Consider the following 21,491-nt stretch of genomic DNA (forward strand, 5'->3'; position numbering starts at 1 on the left):
GCCAAACTTTGGGAGATGACAAATACGAAAAATTTATCGTGATGCGTGGATTTGACTGCTTTGGCCTGGTTACCGGCTTCTTTGATCAGAACGGAGATCCATTCTATGAGGCCGATTGGGACGGAACCACTAAAGACACCATGTTCAGGAGAAGGCTTTATTGTTATTCTTCACTGTATTTGGAAGAAACGGAACTCCGCGCCAAAACCCAAAGAGCTAGCTTGTATTTGCAGTATAACTGGGTGCTGGACGCCGAACACCTCGTGCCAAAGGGTCCCTTCAACTTGAAGATGACCGTTTTGGGCAGTGATGACCCATGGTGCGGACTGACAAATTATTGTTCGCCATTTTTCGGCACGGATAAGACCTACGAGCGTGAGTATTGCAGAACTCACCTTCCCCCGCCTACGACAACCAAGGCGCCCACCACCACGGCTAAACCGACAACGACCACCACCACCACAACAACGACGACCACATCTCCGACCACCACCACCTCCGAGAAGACGACCACCAAATCCACTACTAAGAAGTCGACCACAAAGTCTACAACCACAACCACGACGACGACAACGACAACAACGCCTACAACTACTACTACTACAACGACGACGACGACGACCACAACCCCCAAGCCCACCACCACCACCACAACAACTACTACGACCACTACGACAGTGAAGTCGTTGCCGCCCTTGACACGGTCAACTAGATTTACACGCAATCCCAATGCTACCCGCACTGCTCCAAGTGATAAAACAGCAGTTTTTCCTCCGGTTGTTACTGTCGAAATGAAACCACCTGAAACAACACTTTCAACCCCATTCACCACCTCTCCAACTACCACAAGAGCGCCAACAACCACCACTACCCATCCTACCTCCCCCACAACAACATTCGCCCCGCCGCAATGGTCGACAACCACTAAGGCGCCAACGACAACGACCACGAAGAGAACGACACCAACAACGACCTCCACAACGACAACAACGACCACAACAACACCCAGCACTACAACCCTCCCGCCGCGTGTACCTTTTACCACCATGTTTGCGGGAGATCATTTTACAATATTCTCGACAAGAGAGACATCCACCGCGCCGCCAACGACTACAAGAAAGACAACAACGACCACAACGACTACAACAACCACAACGACTACGACTGCATCGACAACGACAGCTGCTGCTGCTGAAACTGCCAAGTCAACGACAACAGAGGCAGCCACGGTGCCGACACAGGCCCCGACAGTTAGTCCGACGACCATATACGATTATGATTGCTACTTCGACCTGCATATATACATAGCAACTTGCATACGCATACCAAGACAACCACCAGGATGGTCAACGAAATTCCCAATACCAAGACCTGGAATAGAGCTTCCTTTCTTTGACAAAGTCACCAAGCCAACAACTCAAAGTACGAAATCAACTCGCTTCCCTACTCCTCCTCCGACGAAGCCGACGAAAAAGGTGACAAAAACTTTGGCTACGGACCTCGGGCCGTACACGCGTCCCACGGGAACAATCCCCACTGATGGAACAAGACCGACAAATAGAATGGGTAAAACAAGAGGAACAAGAAAGCCGACGCCGGCCACGGAGCCGACAGATACCGGTGACGACACCCACGGTGGAGAACACACCACAGAAGGAGACGGCAATGTGCCGGGCCCCTTACCGGGAGGAGGCACTGACGACACTCAAACCACTAAATCTGACGGAAGTGAGCCTGGACCGGGCCAGCCGGGCGGCGGCTCCACCGGGCCACCTGGCGGAGGAGGCACAGACACCGGCGGTGGTACCACAAAGGGAGGTGATGGCACCGCCACAGGCGGCCCAGGCGGCACAGGCGGCCCAGGCGGCACAGGCGACAAAGGCGATGGCACGACAGGAGGCACTGGTGGCGGTGGCGTCGGCGGCGGTCTTGGAGGAACAACAACGTCAACCACAGAGTCCATCATTGGCGCTGGCGTGGGTGACCCTGGCAAGGCTGTCAAGAGTGAAGGCAAAGGTGGAGCTGGTCCGCTGGTCGCCGGCATTCTTGTGCCGCTTCTTCTGCTCCTCTGCATTCTCATCATCTGTCTAGTGATGAAGAAGAAGAAGAAAGAGCCTGGAGAAGGAGACGAAGAGGGTGAAGACGGTGAAGATGGAGAAGGAATGGGCGCCGATGGAATGGGTGGCATGGGCGGCGGAGCTGGCGGAATGGGCGGCATGGGCGGCGCAGGAGGAATGGGAGGAATGGGCGGCGGAGCAGGAGGAATGGGCGGCGGAGCTGGCGGAATGGGTGGCATGGGCGGCGGAGCCGGAGGAATGGGCGGCATGGGCGGCGGAGCCGGTGGAATGGGCGGCGGAGCCGGAGGAATGGGAGGCGGAGCCGGTGGAATGGGTGGAATGGCTGGCGGAGCTGGTGGAATGGCCGGTGGAGCCGGCGGAATGGCTGGTGGAGCTGGCGGAATGGCAGGTGGAGCCGGCGGAATGGGCGGCGGAGCCGGAGGAGCCGGAGGAGCGGGCGGATCAGGTGCCGGAGGAGGAAAGGGCGGAGGAAAGGGCTTCCGCTTTGGAAAGAAGAAAGGAAAGGACGGTGGAGCCGATGATATCGATCTCTTTGGAGGTGCGATTGGACCTGGTGAACAAGATGCTCCAGAAATGTTCCTACCGGGAGCATCGGGCTAATCTAGTAATTTCCAACTGCTCTTACTGCCAAAGCAAATCGAACGAGCATTGTTCTTTGACTGAAGCGCAAATCACAAGTGTTTATGCGTTACAATGTATTGCTCTTCGAAAAATGTCGACTAAATCGCTCAAAATACAGGCGCACCATGCAACGGGCTTTATTTTAGTGGGACTGCCGAGACCACTCAGTACACGCACCGGTAGTATGTGAAAACTGAAAACTATGCAATAAGTTAACGTTTTCTTTTATTTTGTTTTTTCGAAATTTGTTTTGCAATTTAAAATTAAACTTGCAAACACCGAGCCTGCGTTAGGTAGTGTTAGGATGTGAGATGACGCCACCGGTGACGTCATATGATGACCTCTGACGTCACCGGTGCGGGACGGACGGGGATTGGTCGCCTGCGGCTGTGCGGTGATCGGCCGAGATGGTCTGGGCCAAATACACCAGTTTGGATGGAGCCAGCGTGTGTGGCGGACGTCACCTCAAGCTATAACAGGTAGTAGGTTGTTTGAGGTTAGAAATAGGTCACAAAGGTCACGAAAGCTTGAAGCCCTTCACTCAGGTTGGGGTGGGGGTGTTTTTGGCCACACTCGCTATTTTTTCCTTTGCTTGCGTAAAGATGACCACCGCACGCAGCGGCACGAAGCTTGCTGTAGCTTATCATAATCTATTCAGCCTCGTGTATAAATTTTTTGACCCCAAGTCACGCTAGGTAAGTGAAGTTAGGTCACCATGCCTCTAAGAAAATGTGATTCTGTCATTTCTACAGCATAGCTCCCGACTCCTACACGTAAGTTCACGGAATTGCTTAACCCGCGCCCCAGTGGCGGTCTCAGCCAACTTCGCCCTAGTGGGGGGGGGGGGCATATGTTACCACCTGCACCTCTAACTCAAAAACTAAGAGGGCTAGAAAGACGCGGCAAAAACAATCGATAGCTCTCAATGCGTACGTTTGAAAGTATTTCGGTCATTTTTCAGCTTAGAGCAATATTGGGGTCACTGGAGGTCATCAAAGGTCAAAATTTACCAAATGTCATTATATTTTTCCGAAAACATGCATTTATCTCAGGAACTATTATAGCTAGAAAAACGCATGGAAAAGCAATCGATAGCTCTTGAACTCTTCTTTCGATAAGGTCATCATTAAAATTGACCTAAGGTCAACGGTTTAGCCTCCAGAGGGCAAAAACTCCAAAAATAGCTGTTTTTACGAAAAGTGTTTTTCGACAATAACTTTTGACTAAAAAAAGTCACGACATTTCTATTGCCAGAATCGTGTTCCTCTCGCCGAGACGCATCGAATGAACTATGATTTGACCTTGCAAGGTCAACTTCAAAATTTGACCTCAGGTCAAGGTCATGACCTGACCGGAAAAGGTCATATTGCATATCAGTCGATGCGTCTCGGCAAGACAAACACAATGAGACCATCCCCAGCGTTCTATCTCTTTCCAATCGAGAGTTATTGGTAAAAAGCTGTTTGTAGCCTCAAATGACCTCGGATGACCTCTCTAGAGGCTATCAGCAAAAACGACACCTTGGTCGTCACGGGTGGTCCAAATCATTGTGATTCTGAAATATTTGGACTGTTCCTATGCGTACACACGGATCCAGAGGCATTTTCATTTTTCTCCATTGACTTATAATGGTAAGGTCACGCCACTGACCTGACCTTAGGTCACGGATATAAAAAATACGAGATATACAAATGTAGGCGCCCATAACATCATGCAATTCACCAAGTTTAAAACCTTTCTGACAAACACTGCATGCTGGACATGATTGCAGACTTTTTTTAGGCTTGGTCAGTTAACTTGACCTGGTGACCTGACCTGACATGACCTGGGGTCAAAAATTTAAAACATTGTCCAAAATTGATGTGCAAAAAGCTACCCCAAGCAGCGCGGCGCTACGCGCCGCGGTTTTTTATCTACACGCGAAAACGCGACAGGGTGGTAATGCCCCCCCCCCCCCCCACTGGGGCGAAGGTTAAGGAAATCACTATACACGTTTTTCTTAAGTTTGCCCCTCACTGTAAACGTCTCTTTGAGCACAGCACGAGAATTGCTAGCTGAATCACTGAGAAAACTGGTTAGCGCACTTTGTGTTGTAGATATGAATAATATTTTCAAAAATAAGTTTTGAACACCGACGATTTAACGTGATGTTAACCCGCGCGGGGCTGGGTCTCCAGCCGAACGCGCGGGGCTGGGGGGGGGGGGGGGAGGGGGTTAATTTTACCCCCCCCTGTTATCTCCCGAACTAATGGTCCGATTTGGAAAATTCAAACGCCAATCGAAAGATCTCATCACGATCAACTAAAAACATGTACTTAATTTTAAGTTTAAGGTCAAGGTCAAGGTCAGGTCAAGGGTACAAATTACAAGTTCCTACAGTATCGGCCTTGCACCGTAGTTGCCGAAGAATGGAGTCATGGACTGAGACTGATCGCCCAAAACGTGTTCTTAGGCTACCAAGACAATATTCGTTGCATACAATATCATTCAGAGGTCAAGGTCAAGGTCAGGTCAGGTCAGGTCAGGTCACCAAAAACAAAATATAGAAAAAGGCATGTGCGACACATGTTTTATGGGTCATTTTACTCATAGAATTCAATAGGCACACTCAATAAGTGAAATGGACCACCTCTGGATGAATTTCAGGTCGAGGTCAGGTCAAGGTCAGGTCAAGTGAGGTCAAATTTTGAAGTTGGTTGTTAAGGCCTAAAAAGGTGTCAATCTGATGCAGTTTTTCACGGCGAATCGAATGATGCTATTTTTGTTTCCGTACAAGGTCTAGAACTTCCAAAAAAGTCATTTTTCAAAAATTTTGTGTGTCGTGACGTCATAAAATTTTGAATAACTTCCACATTTTTGAACCGATTCTTCTAAAAATTGGTATGTAGGTGCACATAGACCACTTCTCTGACATATATTCCGGTTTTTTCGATACACTCAAAATTTTGGATTTTATAGTTATTTTTCCAAAAAAGTCAGTTTTTTTGAAAAAAAAATTGGGCCAAAATCCAAAATTTTCAAAAAACCGAGATAGCCATTTGATAGACAAAGTAGAATTACGTATATCCTTTTCTTGTTACGTCTTGATTCCTTTAAAAATGAAGATGTTAGCGGCGTTTGAACTTTTGCCGTTTTTGAGGCGAAAATGGCGAACATGACGTCACTAAAACGTCAATTTCTCAAAAATTTTCCGACGGATTTCGCTCAAATTTTCAGGGAAGGTGTCAAATTAATGTAAGAAAAGGTACTCAAAGTTTGGCGGCGCTGCGCGCCGCCGTTTTTGAGATATTGCAAATATTCGCGAGGGGGGGGGGGGGGGGTAAAATTTACCCCCCCCCCCCAGCCCCGCGCGGGTTAAGCCCCGTGCAATTTATTTATTAGTTCAGACATAATTCCCGAGAAGTCGTCTATCCCTGTGGGGCTGTAGGTATTGGCAAATACGATTTACGAGTCTGTGAAATAGTAAATAAATTTGATGAAATTGATCGTCTGTGAAATCTGGTCAAATCAGTGTGCGCCAACCAGTTTTCTCAGTAATTCAGCTAGCAATTCTCGTGCTATGTTCCAAACGACGTTTACAGTGAGGGGCAAACTTTAAAAAACGAACTATACCAACATTTCTTTTTTTTTAATCTCAGAGTTTTGATATTAGTGACCCAAGGTCTGGTCAATTTTGCGGTCTTCTCATTGTCAATGGGAAAAATCGAACTGCTACTTCTTTTGCAAGAAAATCACTCTTAACGCTACAAACATCGGGATGCAAGTAAACATGACACTCTGAATCGGATGATTGCACATATGTTTTTATGCTCTTTATGCTCCTGAAGTCATCTGGGGTCATCAAAGGTCTCCATCAGTCTTTTTTCTCTGACAATAACATTAACTAGAGAGACGCTAGAGCGATGAAAACATCTTATATGCATTCAGCTCAACGATACAAAACCACTAATGTAGTGTGACCTTTTCTCTGACCTGAGGCCAAATTTCTATGTTGACTTTTTCCATGTCAACTTATAGTTCAGTCAGTACGTCTCGAAACAAACGCGATGCGGGTAAACTCAACGTAATGCAAGGTTGATGTCCAAAGCTATTACAGAAAAACCTTTTACGCAAAACGTCAAACTTTCACTTCTGTCGTACGAAAGCTAAACAGTTTGCTCTAGGTCAAATCTGAAAAAACATAATCAAAACTAATTTGAAAGAACTATCAAATGCATTTTTACGCGACGCTGTGTAGCTCTATTCGTTCCCGAGTTATGTTCCCGAGTTACCTATTTGTAGAAAGTTACTAAAATCTGGAAAACTTACCGTGGTCACTTTTATTTTTGGTGGCTTCCAGTGACCTCAGCGATGACCTGATCGAAAAATGACCTGTATTTATCTTAAGGATCTTATCATGAGCTATCTATTACTTTTTGCGTCTTTACATTTCTCTTGTTTCTGAGATAGCCAGACATGGCTAAGTACCCATCATGAGAAGTTGGCTGAGACCCCCATCAGGGCGCGTTTAAATTCAAAGCATGTTACACAGATTCTCTGGGAAACTATGACCATATGTTTCAAATGTCTCTATTCGAAAATAAACCAAATGTGCATATGCCAGATATATTTTATAATTATCTCATTTAACCCCCGCCCGTATGGGGGGGGGGGGGGTCGAACGGACTACCCCTCGGGTTTTCGCAAATAACCCGGGTAAAAAGTGGCTGATCGCAACAAACCTTTGATACCCCCGCGTTAATCCATTTTACACCTACCCTTAAAATTCCATGACCCTGACCGAAATGACCTTTGACCTGTGACTTACTTTTCGAGACCATGTTTGGCCGGAATCGCGATTCGGCGTATGTCGGCTCGCATTAGCCACCCGTTTGCAGTCTTTTCGTGGTTTCAAGCGTTCAAACATGGGATATGATGTTGCCCCCATACATTAGGGTGGGAGTCAAGGTCACCTGAAGGTCAGGTCAGGTCATTGACCTTTGATGACCTCGGATCCCTTTTCGAGTTTTGCATGTTTCTAGGCTAATTTTTGGAGCTCGAGTTTAACAATCATTTGAACATTTACGAAGTAGTTTTAGTGCCTTCGTAACATGTTACGAAGCTCTCAGAGGCGGTTGACAGTTGACACCAACTACGAATACCCGGCAAAACCCCTACTGGTTTTGACCTGACCTCACCTGACCTGACGTGGTCTAAATGCACGAAGACAGCATCTGTGATGAAAACGAATATCATATTCGTGATTAGCACCCCCAAAAGCCCTATTGCAGTCTTACTTTACGACGTTCTAACAGGTCGCGATTTTCTCGACTTTTGGGTCATTGACCTGACCTGGAAGGTCAACCAATGACCTAGGACCTTGAAGTTGGGTATCATCGGCTCTCTCTCTCTCTCTCCCTCTCTCTCTCTCTCTCTCTCTCTCTCTCTCTCTTTCTCATCACGGGCAACACGCTCGTTTTTTTCCGCGAAGCTCTACCTCGATCAGGGACGAAACTGCAAGGGTCCAACGTTCGCGGCTTATACGTTATACGTTATACGTTACACGTTACCCCCAGTACGTTCGCGGCTGGCAAAACACCAATACGGGCGAGGGTTAACAACATCTAAATATAATTCAAGTCTAATATTTCTCATTTTCTATCGGGCTAGACTATGGGTTAAAGTTAATATTAAATGAACAATCAATTAAAAGCCAACAGACAACAAAAAATCATAACCAATCCCCGGACACTGGACGGCCAATCCATTTCACGCTTATCAACCGTTATTAGTTGCGTTTACACAACATTTTTGTCATAGCTCCAGCCCATTTATTTTGCGATAATGTCGATGCAATGATCTTTGTATGTTTAGAGGGGATAATTTTGTAAATTGTTAAGCACCATTGGTATCTTTTGCAACATCACGTGCAGAGCTATAAGCTTGCAACAATCCCTATGTAAACAGGGCTATTGTTAGAATACTGCGGAACGGTCCCACCACGAGACATTTCGAGGACCGCAGTCGCCCGGTCGATGACATAGGGTTCCATCGGGCATTGGTGTTTATTTATTTTTGACGGATGCTCTACGGTCCAGCAGAGGAAGGGTGCAGGGCTGGGAAGTTGAAATTTCGGTCTACTAGGGGTCCTCAAGCGCTGCAAGAGCATTGTTTTTTCTTTGCTGATATTGCACAGCGCAGCTGGTAAAACACTACTCGTTAGAATTGTGCCTTTCTCTTTAAAAACAAACCTAATTGTCTCGGACAATTTAGTTCAGTGTGTTATATTTAGGTCAGGTCAGGCAGGCACATCACATTGCAGCGATATTGCGCTTCGATATCGATCGGTATTTATCTCGATGTACAATCAATTTTTTTGACAATTTTCATGGTGGCTGTTGCTGACGAAATCACAGCCCAAAGAAAAGCCTTATCATGTCGACAATTTGTTTATTTTGGCTCGCCATGGACCTATGTCTGCAGTGAGGACCGGCACGGTGATGGTGCCAAGTCCCGGCATTCAGGCAAAGCGGCCTCCCGGCCCAGTGGGTGCCGACTGCCGAGTGACAGAAAACAGCGGCATCAGCATCACCACACCCCTCAGTGCCAACAGCGATACTGTGGTGTGTTCTAGTGGAGAGGCTTGTTCGGGTGTGCTCTAAGTGTTCTATGCTGTGCTAGCTATTTATCATGACGCCGTGATACCTACCTACTGTGGCTGAGTTTAACCTGTTTGCAGGGACAGATGGCTGAAGCCAAGGTGGTGGTAATCGGCGCCGGTGTGATCGGCGTTGGAGCAGCGCTGGCCATTCAGCGTGAACTGCCTCGAGCGACCGTTACCATAGTAACCGCTCAGCTGACCCCATTCACAACGGGAGATGGCGCCGCCGGCATTTGGGGACCTCACTACGTCAGTGGTGACCCGATAAAGGTCAGGTCAAGTACCGAGCGAATATGATGACACCGCGAGACACCCCCAAGACGTCACAGGCTGGGACATAAATCTTAGGACCATGTTAAATGTATTTTTTAATTTTTGTTTTAACGGCTGATGTTGGGTTGGCTATTAGAATAACAATACGTTCATTTATTATTTCTTTCCTAAATGCAATAATTTTAATGGACCGTTACGGGAAGCAGAAGATATCAATTTTTCACAAATTATTCTTATGATAACTTCTAGCAAAACGACGGTAACAACGAACTTATTGCTACAGCTTCTAATCCGTAATAAAAATTGACGGTCATCGGCCACGGGTCAGGCCTTTTCCTAAGGTCACATTTCATATCTGATCTGTCGAAATGAAATATATTTGAACTGTTTTAAAGAGAGAAATAGCGACATCTATGAGAATCCAGGACATGCATATAATTACATAATAGCCGTTTTCACGACGGCCATCTGGTACACATTTGGTGCACATCTGGTACAGATTAGGTGCAGATTTGGTCAAATCAGGTTCAGTGTGTCTCTTAGCAGCTATCAGCTATCAGCTAGGGTTGCACTAAATGCTTATATGCCTGCTTTGTCATATTATCAGAGAGCATCATCGATCAAAACACTGAAATAAATTCATAAAATGAAGATATTTGGTGTAAAAGAAATTAGGTGCAGATTTGGTCAAATCAGGTGCATTCGCCGGATAGCCCGTCGTGAAAACGGCCATTATGTATGTACCTATCAAAGTTATATAAAACAAGCAATATTCCAACAAAGGAGCTATTTGTCAATAGGCTACATCGTTCTAACGTAAAATGCTTATTGTTATTATCAAACAACAGCATCTTTCGATCATCGAGGTATATAATACTGAAGCGTTTCACTGGTTGCAGATCAGGGACTGGAGTCAGGCGACACACGACTTCCTGCAGCGTCTCTGGATGGAAGGTGAGTGTCCAGGAATCGGTCTAATCGCTGGCCACGACCACCCCGAGAAGGCTCCCCACACCACAGTGCCCTTCTATCACGAGGATGCACCAGCCTCTGGGGACGCCTCAGCGCCAGAAGAAGGGAAGATGGGGTTGTCAGGGTCTGATGCGCGGTTTGAGTCATCGTCGGATGACAAGAGGATGTCAGAATCTTCACAATCGGGTAAACTCTCTTCAGAGACACCTGTCTCAGGTAAAGATAAGATTCATCCAGAGCTAAGATCTACTCCTTACGAAGGGAAACTAAGTCAGCAGGTCACCTTCTACGCGGAACCATCCAAGTTTCTCCCATTCCTGCTAGCTGCCTTCAAATATCACGGAGGCAACGTCATCGTTGCCAATGTGACGTCACTCCAACAGCTGGCAGAGTATGACGTCATTATCAACTGCACCGGGCTAGGATCTGAGACTCTATTCGGTGACACCACACTCCAACCCATCCGAGGACAATTGGTGCGCGTGAAGGCACCATACGTCAAAAGCTTCCTCGCTAGAAACGGTTTTTACATCGTTCCGAACGAAGACGCGGTTGTTTTAGGCGGTACAGCGCAGCTGAATGACCGACGCACGGAGCCGGACGTTGCAGACACAGCAAGAATCGTTTCAGGCTGTTCGAAATTGATTCCCGCCCTACGTGGGGCCCCGATTGTGGGTGTATGGGCTGGGCTGAGGCCGTTCAGGCCCGGAGGGGTCCGCCTGGAGTCGGAGCGACATCTGGTGGGCGGTAGGTGGCGCTGGGTGGTGCACAACTACGGCCATGGTGGATCGGGTGTTACGCTGTTTTGGGGCTGTGCGTTAGAGGTGGCAGCGAAGGTCCGTCAGATTTTGGAGAACGCCACAGCCAGCAAGTTGTAGACTGTAGAGTGTAGATATGGTGACTGAAAAACTGCCTCCGCAAAACATTGTTAGCCGTTATATTGCTCCAGCTATGCCTCTACAATAACGGCTGGTGACTGAAAACCGCTTCAGTCAAAATGTTGTCAGCCCTGATGAGATGCAATGCTGCAGCTACTCCTCTAACCTGCTCGACTAATGATCTGCGATCCTAATAGGCAAGTTGGCTGTGTGTAGACCTGCGGAATAACAAAGCTCTTCATATCTGGGGCAACCTTCAAGCGCTAACACCTGCTGAGTGCTGAAAATGAAATGTATGACCGTCACAGACAACGAGTGGCACTAGGTAGTTCTCAGATTGATATTTAGGTCTGCTTGACTATTAGTGGACTGGCAACGCACTGAGCGACAGGGGCTCACCTGTTTTGTATATTTTTGATGGAATGTGAAGTGTGCCGACGTCGATAGACGAGCTGTGAAAAGGGAGATGCAATTGCTTGGCCAATATAATGTGTATTATACCCAAAAAGTTGTTGAGGTTCGGCATTTTGTCATTTTACCCGGCCCGTACCGTAGGCACCGTTGTTGTCAGTACAACGGCGAAGTCCACCACAATGGAGCACATTCTGTCGCACTAAAATCGATAATTAGTTACCAGTTAGTATTTATTTTCTCATTTTGATGTCATATTCACAGTGAAACCGACTAACGCCATGAGTATTGCAGTTACTTCGGTCATTGGGTTCATTCACTGCGTCTTCAGTTAATATTTGTTACGGACGCATTTATGTACAACGTAAATGGCTTGACATTTTCAAACAATTTGATATACAATAATGCATAACAACGGGCACAGTAACAATAAATAGCACAGCTAAGGCACTTCATACACTTATCGCGGTCAACATTTTGCGGTCCTTAAGTCGGAGCAATTCTAATAGAACCACTAAGGCTTCTTCACCTTTTCAATTCTCAAGAATAGCATACATATCACTGAGCAACTTACGAACACATTTCACATCACGAACTTTCCACCTGTGGGCTCACAATACAAAAAATACACTTTTCGTTTTCTACTTTCAAACTCCGCTACAACTTGCTCTTAAGAGCACCACCCTTCTTGTTCGCAATGCTCCTCCTCTTACCCATCTCCCCAAACAAGTTCTGCATCAGGCTCTGTGGCAGGGCGGCCATCTCCCGTGGCGGTCCTGACGCAGGAGCCTTCTCCTCCTCCTCCTTCGGGACAGGAGCAGGAGGCGGCGGCAGGTCTCCAGGCACCGGGTACTTGTCCAGCAGCTCCTGCAGAGCCACCATCTGCAGGTGGAAGTCCTCCTCCGTCATCAGACGGTGGTTGCCACGCTTCTTCAGGTACAGACGGACGTCATTGTGGGGCACGGCTCGGACAAGATCCAAGCAGTTTTCCCAGTGCACAGAGTCGTCCTGGGGAAAGACAAATAGTTGTCAGATTAGAAGGAAGAGTCGCCCGAGAAAAGACAGTGGTTAGTTCAGCTGTGAGCTTCCGGTACTCTTCTCTCTCACTTCTTCTCTCGTATTCCTTAACCGCAGGTTATTTGAAAATTGACAAACACTATTCGTTAGAATTGTGTTTTTCAATTGATAGAAACGGTTCGTCGGTTATCAGTACAGTCCGATGGACTATCTCCCTTCCTCTCCTCTTAAAGGGACCCTCCCACCTTAACATTAGATTTGAGTTGAGATAGCCAAAATGGGGTCCCTGGCTCACAATTACCGGTTTTGGCACTCACAACATCGAGAAATGCCTTAAATCGGAAATATTGAATTTCAAAATTGCAGCATTTTGATTCAGAGGGGCTAATGCTTAGGAATACCCCTCTGAATGTGTGACGTCAGCGCAGATATCTAACGATTTTTAAATGTTTGACTAAAACGTTTTGTAGCACGCGGTGGTATATGCTATTTGCGCGCAACATCTGCCGCAAACGCCGCACTTCTAAAATAAAGTCGCTAGAAACAGCGGAGGTCCCAAAAAGTAAACAAAAGTAAAAGTCTAATATCTTGAAAACCGGTGAATATTTTTCGGTGAAATTTGGTAGATATTCGTTTTCGCTCTTTCTGAACCGAGCGACATCACTTCCATGCCAATTCATAAACTTTTTTGAAGGTGGGAGGGTCCTTTTAATTTATTCGTCATTAATAAATCTACTCGTTCTATCCTACCACCTATCCCTCTCTTTGCTCCCTTCCCTTTTCCCCTCCTAATCCCGTACCCTTACTCTCTTGTTCACAAACCAATTCCCCTTTTTCTTTTGTCTTCTCGCTCTGTTTCTCATTTTAATTCCTCCCTCTATCTTGTTTTCTTCATATCTCCCTCATCCTCTCTCTTTCTTTCTTTCATTTTCTCTCTCACCCTCCCACTTATCCCTTTTCCTCTCATCTTCTTCTTCTTCCAACCATTCTCACCTCCATTGCGTGGATGATTCGCACGGGACACTGCACCCCCAGCGGCTTGTCGATGTCGATACGATGGTCCTTCATCTCTTGTAGGAACCGCTTCGAACAGGTAACCTCGACACCCCAGTTGGCCTTGAAGCGGACCGCCTCACCAGCCTCCACACGCGCTTGCGTCTGTGGATGTCAATTTCAGGTGTCATATAACATATTAGTGTCAAGTGCCAAATATCAAGTGGCATGTGTCAAAGGATTAGTTGTTGAAAGAATCAGCACCCACAGATCGGTGTTTGCGAAGGAGGACCGGTGGAAACAGAGATCTCTGGTAGAACGAAAAGACAATGCAGAATGAATATGAACGACGGTAAGGTATTTCGAGACGAATGTTAATTAAAACACCAGTGAGTTACGTGCTCGATTTGAACTCAATTCATGTATTCAGCTGCAAAGTCAGTCCCTTCAAAAGCCGATAAATGTCTTGTTAATGATGCCTGCGTTTAGGAATGCAGACCACTGTGCGTGGCAACAGTTCCAGCACTCCCTGAAGTCACAAGATGCCTGAGGTGACAGGTCTGCCTAAGGTCACAGATCTGGCTGAGGTCACAGGGATGTCTGAGGTCTGAGGCCACAAGTCTCTCTGAGGTCACAGGACTGGCTGAGGTCACAGGACTGGCTGAGGTCACAGGACTGGCTAAGGTCACAGAAATGTCTGAGGCCACAAGTCTCCCTGAGGTCTCAGTACTGCCTGAGGTCACCAAGCTGCCTACCTCGGGGTCCAGTGACTGCAGCAGCGTCTCGAAGAGGTCGTCGTCGAGGCCGTGGTTGACGGCAGGAGCCAGCATCAGGATGCTGTGGACCCGCTCGGGGTACTTAGCGGCCAGCATCAGCGACATCCAGGCTGTAGAGGCGAGGGAAGGTGATGTGGTCAGGCGGCATGTTCATAAGACATGTTCAGAGGAGAGATGCGACAAAGGAACTAGCTATAAGTTATGTGACGCATCAGATACTACCTAATCGTGCACTCATATGTCGGAAGAGTTGTCATCATCTCTTCCTTCCAACGATTGGATTAACCCTCGCCCTGGCAGGGGGGGGGGGGTCGATGCGTCCCCCCTAAGGTTTTTCGAAGATAGCGTAAAAACGGCGGCGCGCAGCGCCGCCAAATTTGGCACAGCCTATGGGGCAACCTTTTTACATATGACCTGAAAATTTCAGGTGCGGGTGACCTTGGGTCAGGTCACCAGGTCAGAAAAACCGGTACAAGGTCATGGTCGAATTTCAATTTTCTTTTTGCACCTGTCCAACTCACAGTTTTGCACTGATTTCCTTCAAACTTTCAGGATGTGCTAAGTTCACCGAGTTGTATAACATATAGTTCGGGTTTTTTTGAGGTCACTGACCTGAGGTCAGTTAGAGGTCATTACGTCGTAATGTTAAGCCTATGGGAAAATAATAAATTCGGAAAATACTGGAGATATCCGCTTCGTTCTATCACTTTTGTGCTTTGAAACCACAGTACTTAACAGCAGGTCACTTGGTGCTTCTTTGTTTGGTGTACTTATCCATGGGTCAGGTCAAATGAGGTCAACTGAGGTCAAATGACGTTTTTGCCAATAACTTGGCACATAATGACGCTAGAGCTTAAAAAATGGTATCATTGTGTTCCTGGTGATCAGCCGAATCGAATGATATACGATATGATGCAATTTGGTTAACTTTAACTTAATTTATTAATTTAAGTTTACTTAAAATTTAAGAACAACTTTAAGTACACTTAAGCAAGCTAAAAAGTATATCATTCGACGCGCCTTGACGTGCTGAGTTCACTGGTGCTTTTCTTTTTGCTCTATCTTAATTAGATCAAAAGTTAAAAGCGAAAAACTTTTGACCTGTTTTTAGCGAAATTTTTACATTTATACCCCCCAAAACCCCCCTAAATATTGACCTAGAGCAACCAAATTTGCACAGGGGCGAGAACTTCAGGGGGCCCACCTACCTACCAAATTTGGTGTTTCTAGGTGCCATAGGAGCCAATCGCGAGGGGGGGGTCGCATCGATCCCCCCCCCCCCCTGCCAGGCCGTGTTATGAAAAATGCCCTGCCAGGGCGAGGGTTAAATATTGGTAAATTGTTAAAACTCGGTGTGACTATGACGGTATAGCTTGAGAAGGTGCAATTTAGGTGGTGTGGCTAAACGGTTTCTGAGACGAGACGGGGGGGGGGGGGGGGGGGCGATGCGTACCGTCTAAAAATAAAAAGGCCACAGCTTTAACAAAAACGGTTACGAAACGGGACAACCAACGACCAAGTGGTGAGTTGTGACATATTTCGCTTGCAGCTGAAATATCACATTTTCTACTGTATCAACAATCATGACACTAATCTCTAGATTAGCGGAATCCCCAACTCTCACCTCCATTACTGGAAGAGACCAGGATCTGGGGTCCTGTGGTCAGATGCTCCAGGGCGTGGCAGGCGTCTTCGAACCATGCGGAGAACGACACCTCCCTCTGCTGGGTGGTGCGGGACTCCCCAATACCCTCAGCGTCGTACCTGTGGACGGGAAATCTGTCAGTCAAACGAGTCTGTTGACTTTAAGGGTATGGCATAGATTGACATACGCAGCGGCATCCAAGCAATATTTACTGTTATGTTCAATCGTAATTCTTTGACATGCGGGCCATTAATTTCTCATCGACCGATTTTACGAGATAAGTACGTGATAAGGGCGTAGTCACAATTCGACTACTCGAGGTCAATATGCTTTGCTCTATATCTGAGCTATATTGCAAATTGAAACGAAATCTTATCATCTTATCGACGATAATGTCAACGACACCGACTTGTGCGTTGATCAGGCTGTAATCGATAAGTAAATGCTTATAGAATTATGTTGCCACTTTCCTCGGCAGCTTCACAACACATAACGACATGATAGTATCGTAAAAAATGTCGCCTCGCACTAACCCAACCCTCTTTCTCCCACCCTTTATCATCATAGCCCATAAGCGGTACTCACTTCAGGAACGGATATCCGTTTCTCAGGCAGAACTCTTCGATGATGTTTGCTTTGGCGATGTACATCTTGGAGAAGTATCCGGGCACATACATAACCCCGGGCCGACGGGTGCCCTCGATGCGACAGTACGCGAACCGGCGAGGCTCTCCGTCCCGATGAAGGCGACCCAGGTAGGCGTACTGAGTTGGAGATAGATTGTGTTTGCGGAAGTAGCTCGTCTTTGGGGCTGCCCCGCTGCCGCTGGTGGTGGTGTCGACACTGGACATGTTGGACAGAACCTGCCGGAGAGAAATGAGCATACGTTATGCTGAATGCATTCTAATGTTTCTTTATTGATTTTGTTAAAGTTGATAGCATGCGAACAGATAAGTTAAAAAAAAGACTGAGCTTAAACCGCTAACCTAGTTGTGACTTGAGGATGTGCTTATTTACGATTTACGTACTTCAGACTCTAAATGGGCTTTAAGCATGACTCAGTCTTAGATTGCTGTCGCTGCCGCGACCCACTGATCAAAGATAAGATATCGATGGTGTGAAAATGAGACGGTCTGGCCACTTCAAACTCGAGTGGTGTATCCCGATGGCCTCTGACTTTCCAGTTTTGAAACTAGGCTGCAGAACTAGGCCGCCGATCACGTGCACGGCTGTGTCACATGCGAAACCCCCCCCCCCCCCCCAAACACACACAAACAGCACACATCCCCTACACGCATACGCGCTATGGGAAGAATGCCATCGACGTTTTACTCTGATATAGTTCATACCGAGCTAAATACTTTTATGCCAATGCCGGCAATATTTATCTCAAATCTATGCCCGGTATTGTTCTATCTCAATTCTCAATGCATCAAAACTGTGCTAGTTTTAATGTCATATTTGCTGGAAAATTTTAATTTGCTTGCTACGCTACAAAACATTTAGACTGTTAACTTGTTGCTATACTCCTTCCAACCACATCTTGGGCGAAATCATCTCACAAACATGCTGCACTGCAATCCTTTCCAACCTCACGTCATTTTATTATATTTCCGCTAAAATCGTATAGGCAAAATGCTATTTTAGCTAGCTTTTTTAATTCTAGCTATTTTAAATATATCTCTTCATTTTTTTTCGACTACATAACGGAATAAAAGTAATGTCTGCCACTTATACAGACATATGATAATTAAATGTAACTGTCGAAAATGTTAAGACTATAACATTTTACATTTAACTTGGCGAAGAGAAATACCCGCATGCTCACTCTCTTCAAATGTCAACACCTAGGCTGAAATAAATGAATATATTTTGGAACGTTCCCTCTTGAGTTTGGAAGTTTTAGCTGAAGAACTGTCGAACCAACCAAAGAAGGAACGTTACTGAAATATATTCATTCATTTTAGGCTAAGCTTAGCCTATTGAAAATAGCGAGCATACAATTATTCCTCTACTCTATTCAATCATGCCGCTCATTTTAGTAGTTCGCCACCCTATTACATTTGATTTACCGGCAATTTCCCGAATGCTGACCATGAAAGTAATAAAAAACACTATTTAACTGATGTATTACATTGAGGCCTACTCATTCTCAAAATGCGACTTATTATTGTTTCATAGCTACAAATGTTACATTTACATTCTTGTTCCACCTCTGGATTTTGCCCTTGTTATTTGGTAAACTGGTCGAGGAGGTCCTTATTATTGAGCTCCGCTAAATTGTCGGATATATGATAGATGTGCTACCTAATATTTTATGACCATTGCAAAATTATTTTGAAAATTATATGGAAAACGGTTGCTGGACACCAGCAATTTCTTTGTAAACCGATGGCTTTCGGGGGCTACCACCTATGTACTTCATCGGGGCTATAGGCATGTTCATAGGCTTTTAACCAGAATAATTATGTAGTTTTTGATGCCTAAGTTCTGGTTCGAGTTGTCAGAATAATTATAAATAGGCATGCCATAATTTTATCCTACCCCTGTCAGCGCACCGTTAGGCAAAACAAGCTAATGTAACGTTATCTTTGCACGACTTCCTGGAAGTACTCGTATACCTTTATCTACCTTTCTCTCTCTGTAGTCGACTGGTGCGTGATCCCGCGAACTACGGAAGCTCCAAATGTCTTCCACTGAACTTGCGACCTGAACGTGCCTCTGCTGCGACCAGCAATGACACTAGCTGGCCAAATTTCCAATATATAGCACCAGTGCTCAGTCGGTAATCTTATCGGCGCCCCCGTCTCAAAATCAGGGATCTCCGAGACTATGCCCCGAGATAAGCTCGGTGGCTTTTTCGCCCAGAGTCATCGTGGCTCATTTCAACACAGAGTGATCACTGGTCAGGGACGGCCCACATTTACGAGTGGGATGTCCCAGCGCATCGATAAATTCAATGTCGTGTCTTCCCATCTTCAACGCATGCGTGTATCAAAACAGAGGTGGTTGTTTGTGTGTGGGTGGTAACAGCGTTTGTAGTAACAATACTAGGGTGGCCCGCGTGCTCCGCAACGCGAAAAGGGATATTTTCGATCGGCGGGTGTTCGGTTGTTCTTGTGTCGGTTGGGTTATCTATCCATTTCGGTCGATTGCTTTTTGACGGCTAAACGTTTTGGTTTGTGGAAAAAATATCCACCGCATCGAGGTGCCCGTGTCTGATAAGCATGCTTTCCACTTCAGAATCTGTCAAATGTGCTTTATAATTGAGGTGCGTAGTTTTAAGACAAATGAAAGGCGTAGATAATTTTCGCTAAAAATCGTTTTGCAGAGGTTTAAAACATTTATATTTTTAAGAATACTGTTGCTTGTCATGCAAACGTGATGATTGGATCTTGGAGAGAATTGAATGCTCTTTCTAATGATAGCATTTTCAATTGTCAAGCGTATCAGGTTAAGCAGCAAAATCCGTGTAATTATTTAGTGGCACATTTTGGACAAATACCATTTAATTCAGCGATTTTTTCCACATTGTTTTTGATCAATTAGCTTTTCACATTTTTTCCATGAGAGACGGTACATTTTTATTGCTAATAGGCGCTGTTTCAACTCATTCCGTCTGACGATCACCTGAAATTAATATAAATTCCGAAATCCGTCCAAAACGTCCATTTTTTCAAAAGAAAGTGTCCTCCCCGGTGCACGTGGCGCGTGCCACCCCTGCACCGCACACTATTCGATTGCCCGTTCGATTCTCTACACGATGCTGTTTTCCCCGTACCGGTCGGGCCCACGGTTACCGAGATATTGCACCGGGACCGGACCCGTGTCGGGCAAATTTAGCCATTTTCGCCCGTTTTTGCCAGCCGATTTATACATGTAAAGTCTATGACGCGAATTTGCACTTTTTGGGCACGCGCCACGCGCTCGCTATCGATCCGATCGAGCCGAGACCGCTCAAAGGCACGTTGTCCATCCTTGTTCTATGAGTTGCGCAAATTTCAGCGCGGTAGGTGCAACGGTGTGACCTGTAACCCGCGCTACGTAGCACCATGTCGCGACCTTCGTAATAGACAGAAACTACGCCCTCCTCAAATAGTAATATAGACAAGCGGCTGCGCCACTTGCTTTGCTGCGTGGTAGGAAAAATTGCGGCACCAGCCAATTTGCTTTCGAATGGTGTTTGATTCATGTCGATGTGTCGTCTAGAAGCATAGATATGGACGGAAATGTGAAGAGAATTAAAAAAACTGTTCTGAGGGGGTTGTTGGATGAAATTTGGGTGATACGGGGTCAAGACGGGTCAAAGGGGTCAGCCCCGGTCACTTTGGGTCAGGCCAGGTCACATAGGTCACCTCTCGTCCGCTGGGATCAGCCCGGGCCACTGTTCTGCTTTTGTCTCCACCACTACCCCTACCCCTACCACTACCCCTACCACTACCCTACCCCTACCCCTACCACTACCCCTACCCCTACCCCTACCCCTACCACTACTCCTACCCATACTCCTACCCCTACCACTACCCTACCCCTACCCCTACCACTACTCCTACCCATACTCCTACCCCTACCACTACCCTACCACTACCCCTACTACTACCCCTACCACTACCCATACCACTACCCCTACCCCTACCCCTACCCCTACCACTACTCCTACCCATACTCCTCCCCTACCACTACCCTACCACTACCCCTACTACTACCCATGTCCCCTACTACTACCCCTACCACTACCCCTACCCCTACTACTACTCCTACCACTACCCCTACCCCTACCCCTACCACGACCCTACCCCTACCACTACCGATACCACTACCCATACCACTACCCCTACCCCTACCCAACACCGCTGGGTCATGCCAGGTCACAGAATAATTGGATCCAATCAGTACTAAAATATTAGACTTAGAGTGTTCCCAGCCCTGCCCCTATTCGTGCCATTCCATTACGCTTATTCGTATTTGTCGGAAATGGCGCTTTGTGGCATATGTGGCGCATTGCGACAAACGCGGCGCATTTTCACCCGGCGATTGAGCATGCACCTTGGCACCAAATTGCACCCACATCGGACCATATTTAACAAAACTGTTCGATTTGCGGCAAAAATGACGCCCTGAGATAATTGTGGCGCATTGCGGCAAACGCGGTGAATTTGTAAAATCGTATCACAAACTGGTCCCATC

General features: G+C 46.5%; 3 protein-coding genes across 4 annotated transcripts; 1 reads left to right on the forward strand and 2 right to left on the reverse strand.

Moving 5' to 3' along the window:
• Positions 1-1,221: 1,221 nt before the first annotated feature.
• On the reverse strand, positions 1,222-2,674 carry LOC122375716 (vegetative cell wall protein gp1-like; the record flags this gene model as incomplete). The annotated part of the gene is made up of 1 exon (XM_043355213.1): positions 1,222-2,674. A coding segment is annotated over one exon (969 nt), but the record flags the coding sequence as incomplete, so codon positions are not given.
• Positions 2,675-3,133: 459 nt separating this feature from the next.
• On the forward strand, positions 3,134-11,970 carry LOC122375710 (D-amino-acid oxidase-like). 2 transcript variants are annotated; one of them, XM_043355207.1, is made up of 3 exons: positions 3,134-3,178; positions 9,418-9,609; positions 10,512-11,970. In XM_043355207.1, the coding sequence occupies exons 2-3, from the start codon at positions 9,424-9,426 to the stop codon at positions 11,460-11,462; spliced, it is 1,137 nt and encodes a 378-aa protein (XP_043211142.1). In that variant the 5' UTR covers positions 3,134-3,178; positions 9,418-9,423; the 3' UTR covers positions 11,463-11,970. The 2 variants fall into 2 exon arrangements, with proteins under 2 accessions (XP_043211142.1, XP_043211141.1); XM_043355206.1 differs by lacking the exon at positions 3,134-3,178 and adding an exon at positions 9,048-9,301.
• Positions 11,939-19,040, reverse strand: LOC122375711 (palmitoyl-protein thioesterase ABHD10, mitochondrial-like). Its single transcript, XM_043355208.1, has 6 exons — positions 18,936-19,040; positions 16,890-17,167; positions 16,284-16,423; positions 14,639-14,769; positions 13,884-14,048; positions 11,939-12,881 (listed from the first exon to the last, which is right to left on the reverse strand). Exons 2-6 carry the CDS (start codon positions 17,153-17,155, stop codon positions 12,531-12,533), a joined length of 1,053 nt encoding a protein of 350 aa, XP_043211143.1. The 5' UTR covers positions 17,156-17,167; positions 18,936-19,040; the 3' UTR covers positions 11,939-12,530.
• Positions 19,041-21,491: the final 2,451 nt, after the last annotated feature.

Source organism: Amphibalanus amphitrite, unplaced genomic scaffold, assembly GCF_019059575.1.
Source record: "Amphibalanus amphitrite isolate SeventyFive unplaced genomic scaffold, NRLGWU_Aamphi_draft 001901F_arrow, whole genome shotgun sequence".
NCBI lineage: Eukaryota > Metazoa > Arthropoda > Thecostraca > Balanomorpha > Balanidae > Amphibalanus > Amphibalanus amphitrite.

Bases quoted from the DNA above. Each gene is read 5' to 3' on its own strand.
- LOC122375710 (XM_043355206.1), top strand. From the start codon at position 9,152: ATGTCTGCAGTGAGGACCGGCACGGTGATGGTGCCAAGTCCCGGCATT. The intron at 9,302-9,417 runs GTGTGTTCTAGT...ACCTGTTTGCAG, and splicing joins GTGCCAACAGCGATACTGTG to GGACAGATGGCTGAAGCCAA. The intron at 9,610-10,511 runs GTCAGGTCAAGT...CACTGGTTGCAG, and splicing joins TCAGTGGTGACCCGATAAAG to ATCAGGGACTGGAGTCAGGC.
- LOC122375711 (XM_043355208.1), bottom strand. From the start codon at position 17,155: ATGTCCAGTGTCGACACCACCACCAGCGGCAGCGGGGCAGCCCCAAAG. The intron at 14,049-14,638 runs GTAGGCAGCTTG...TGACATCCACAG, and splicing joins TGCAGTCACTGGACCCCGAG to ACGCAAGCGCGTGTGGAGGC. The intron at 12,882-13,883 runs GTGAGAATGGTT...GTCTTTCCCCAG, and splicing joins GAATCATCCACGCAATGGAG to GACGACTCTGTGCACTGGGA.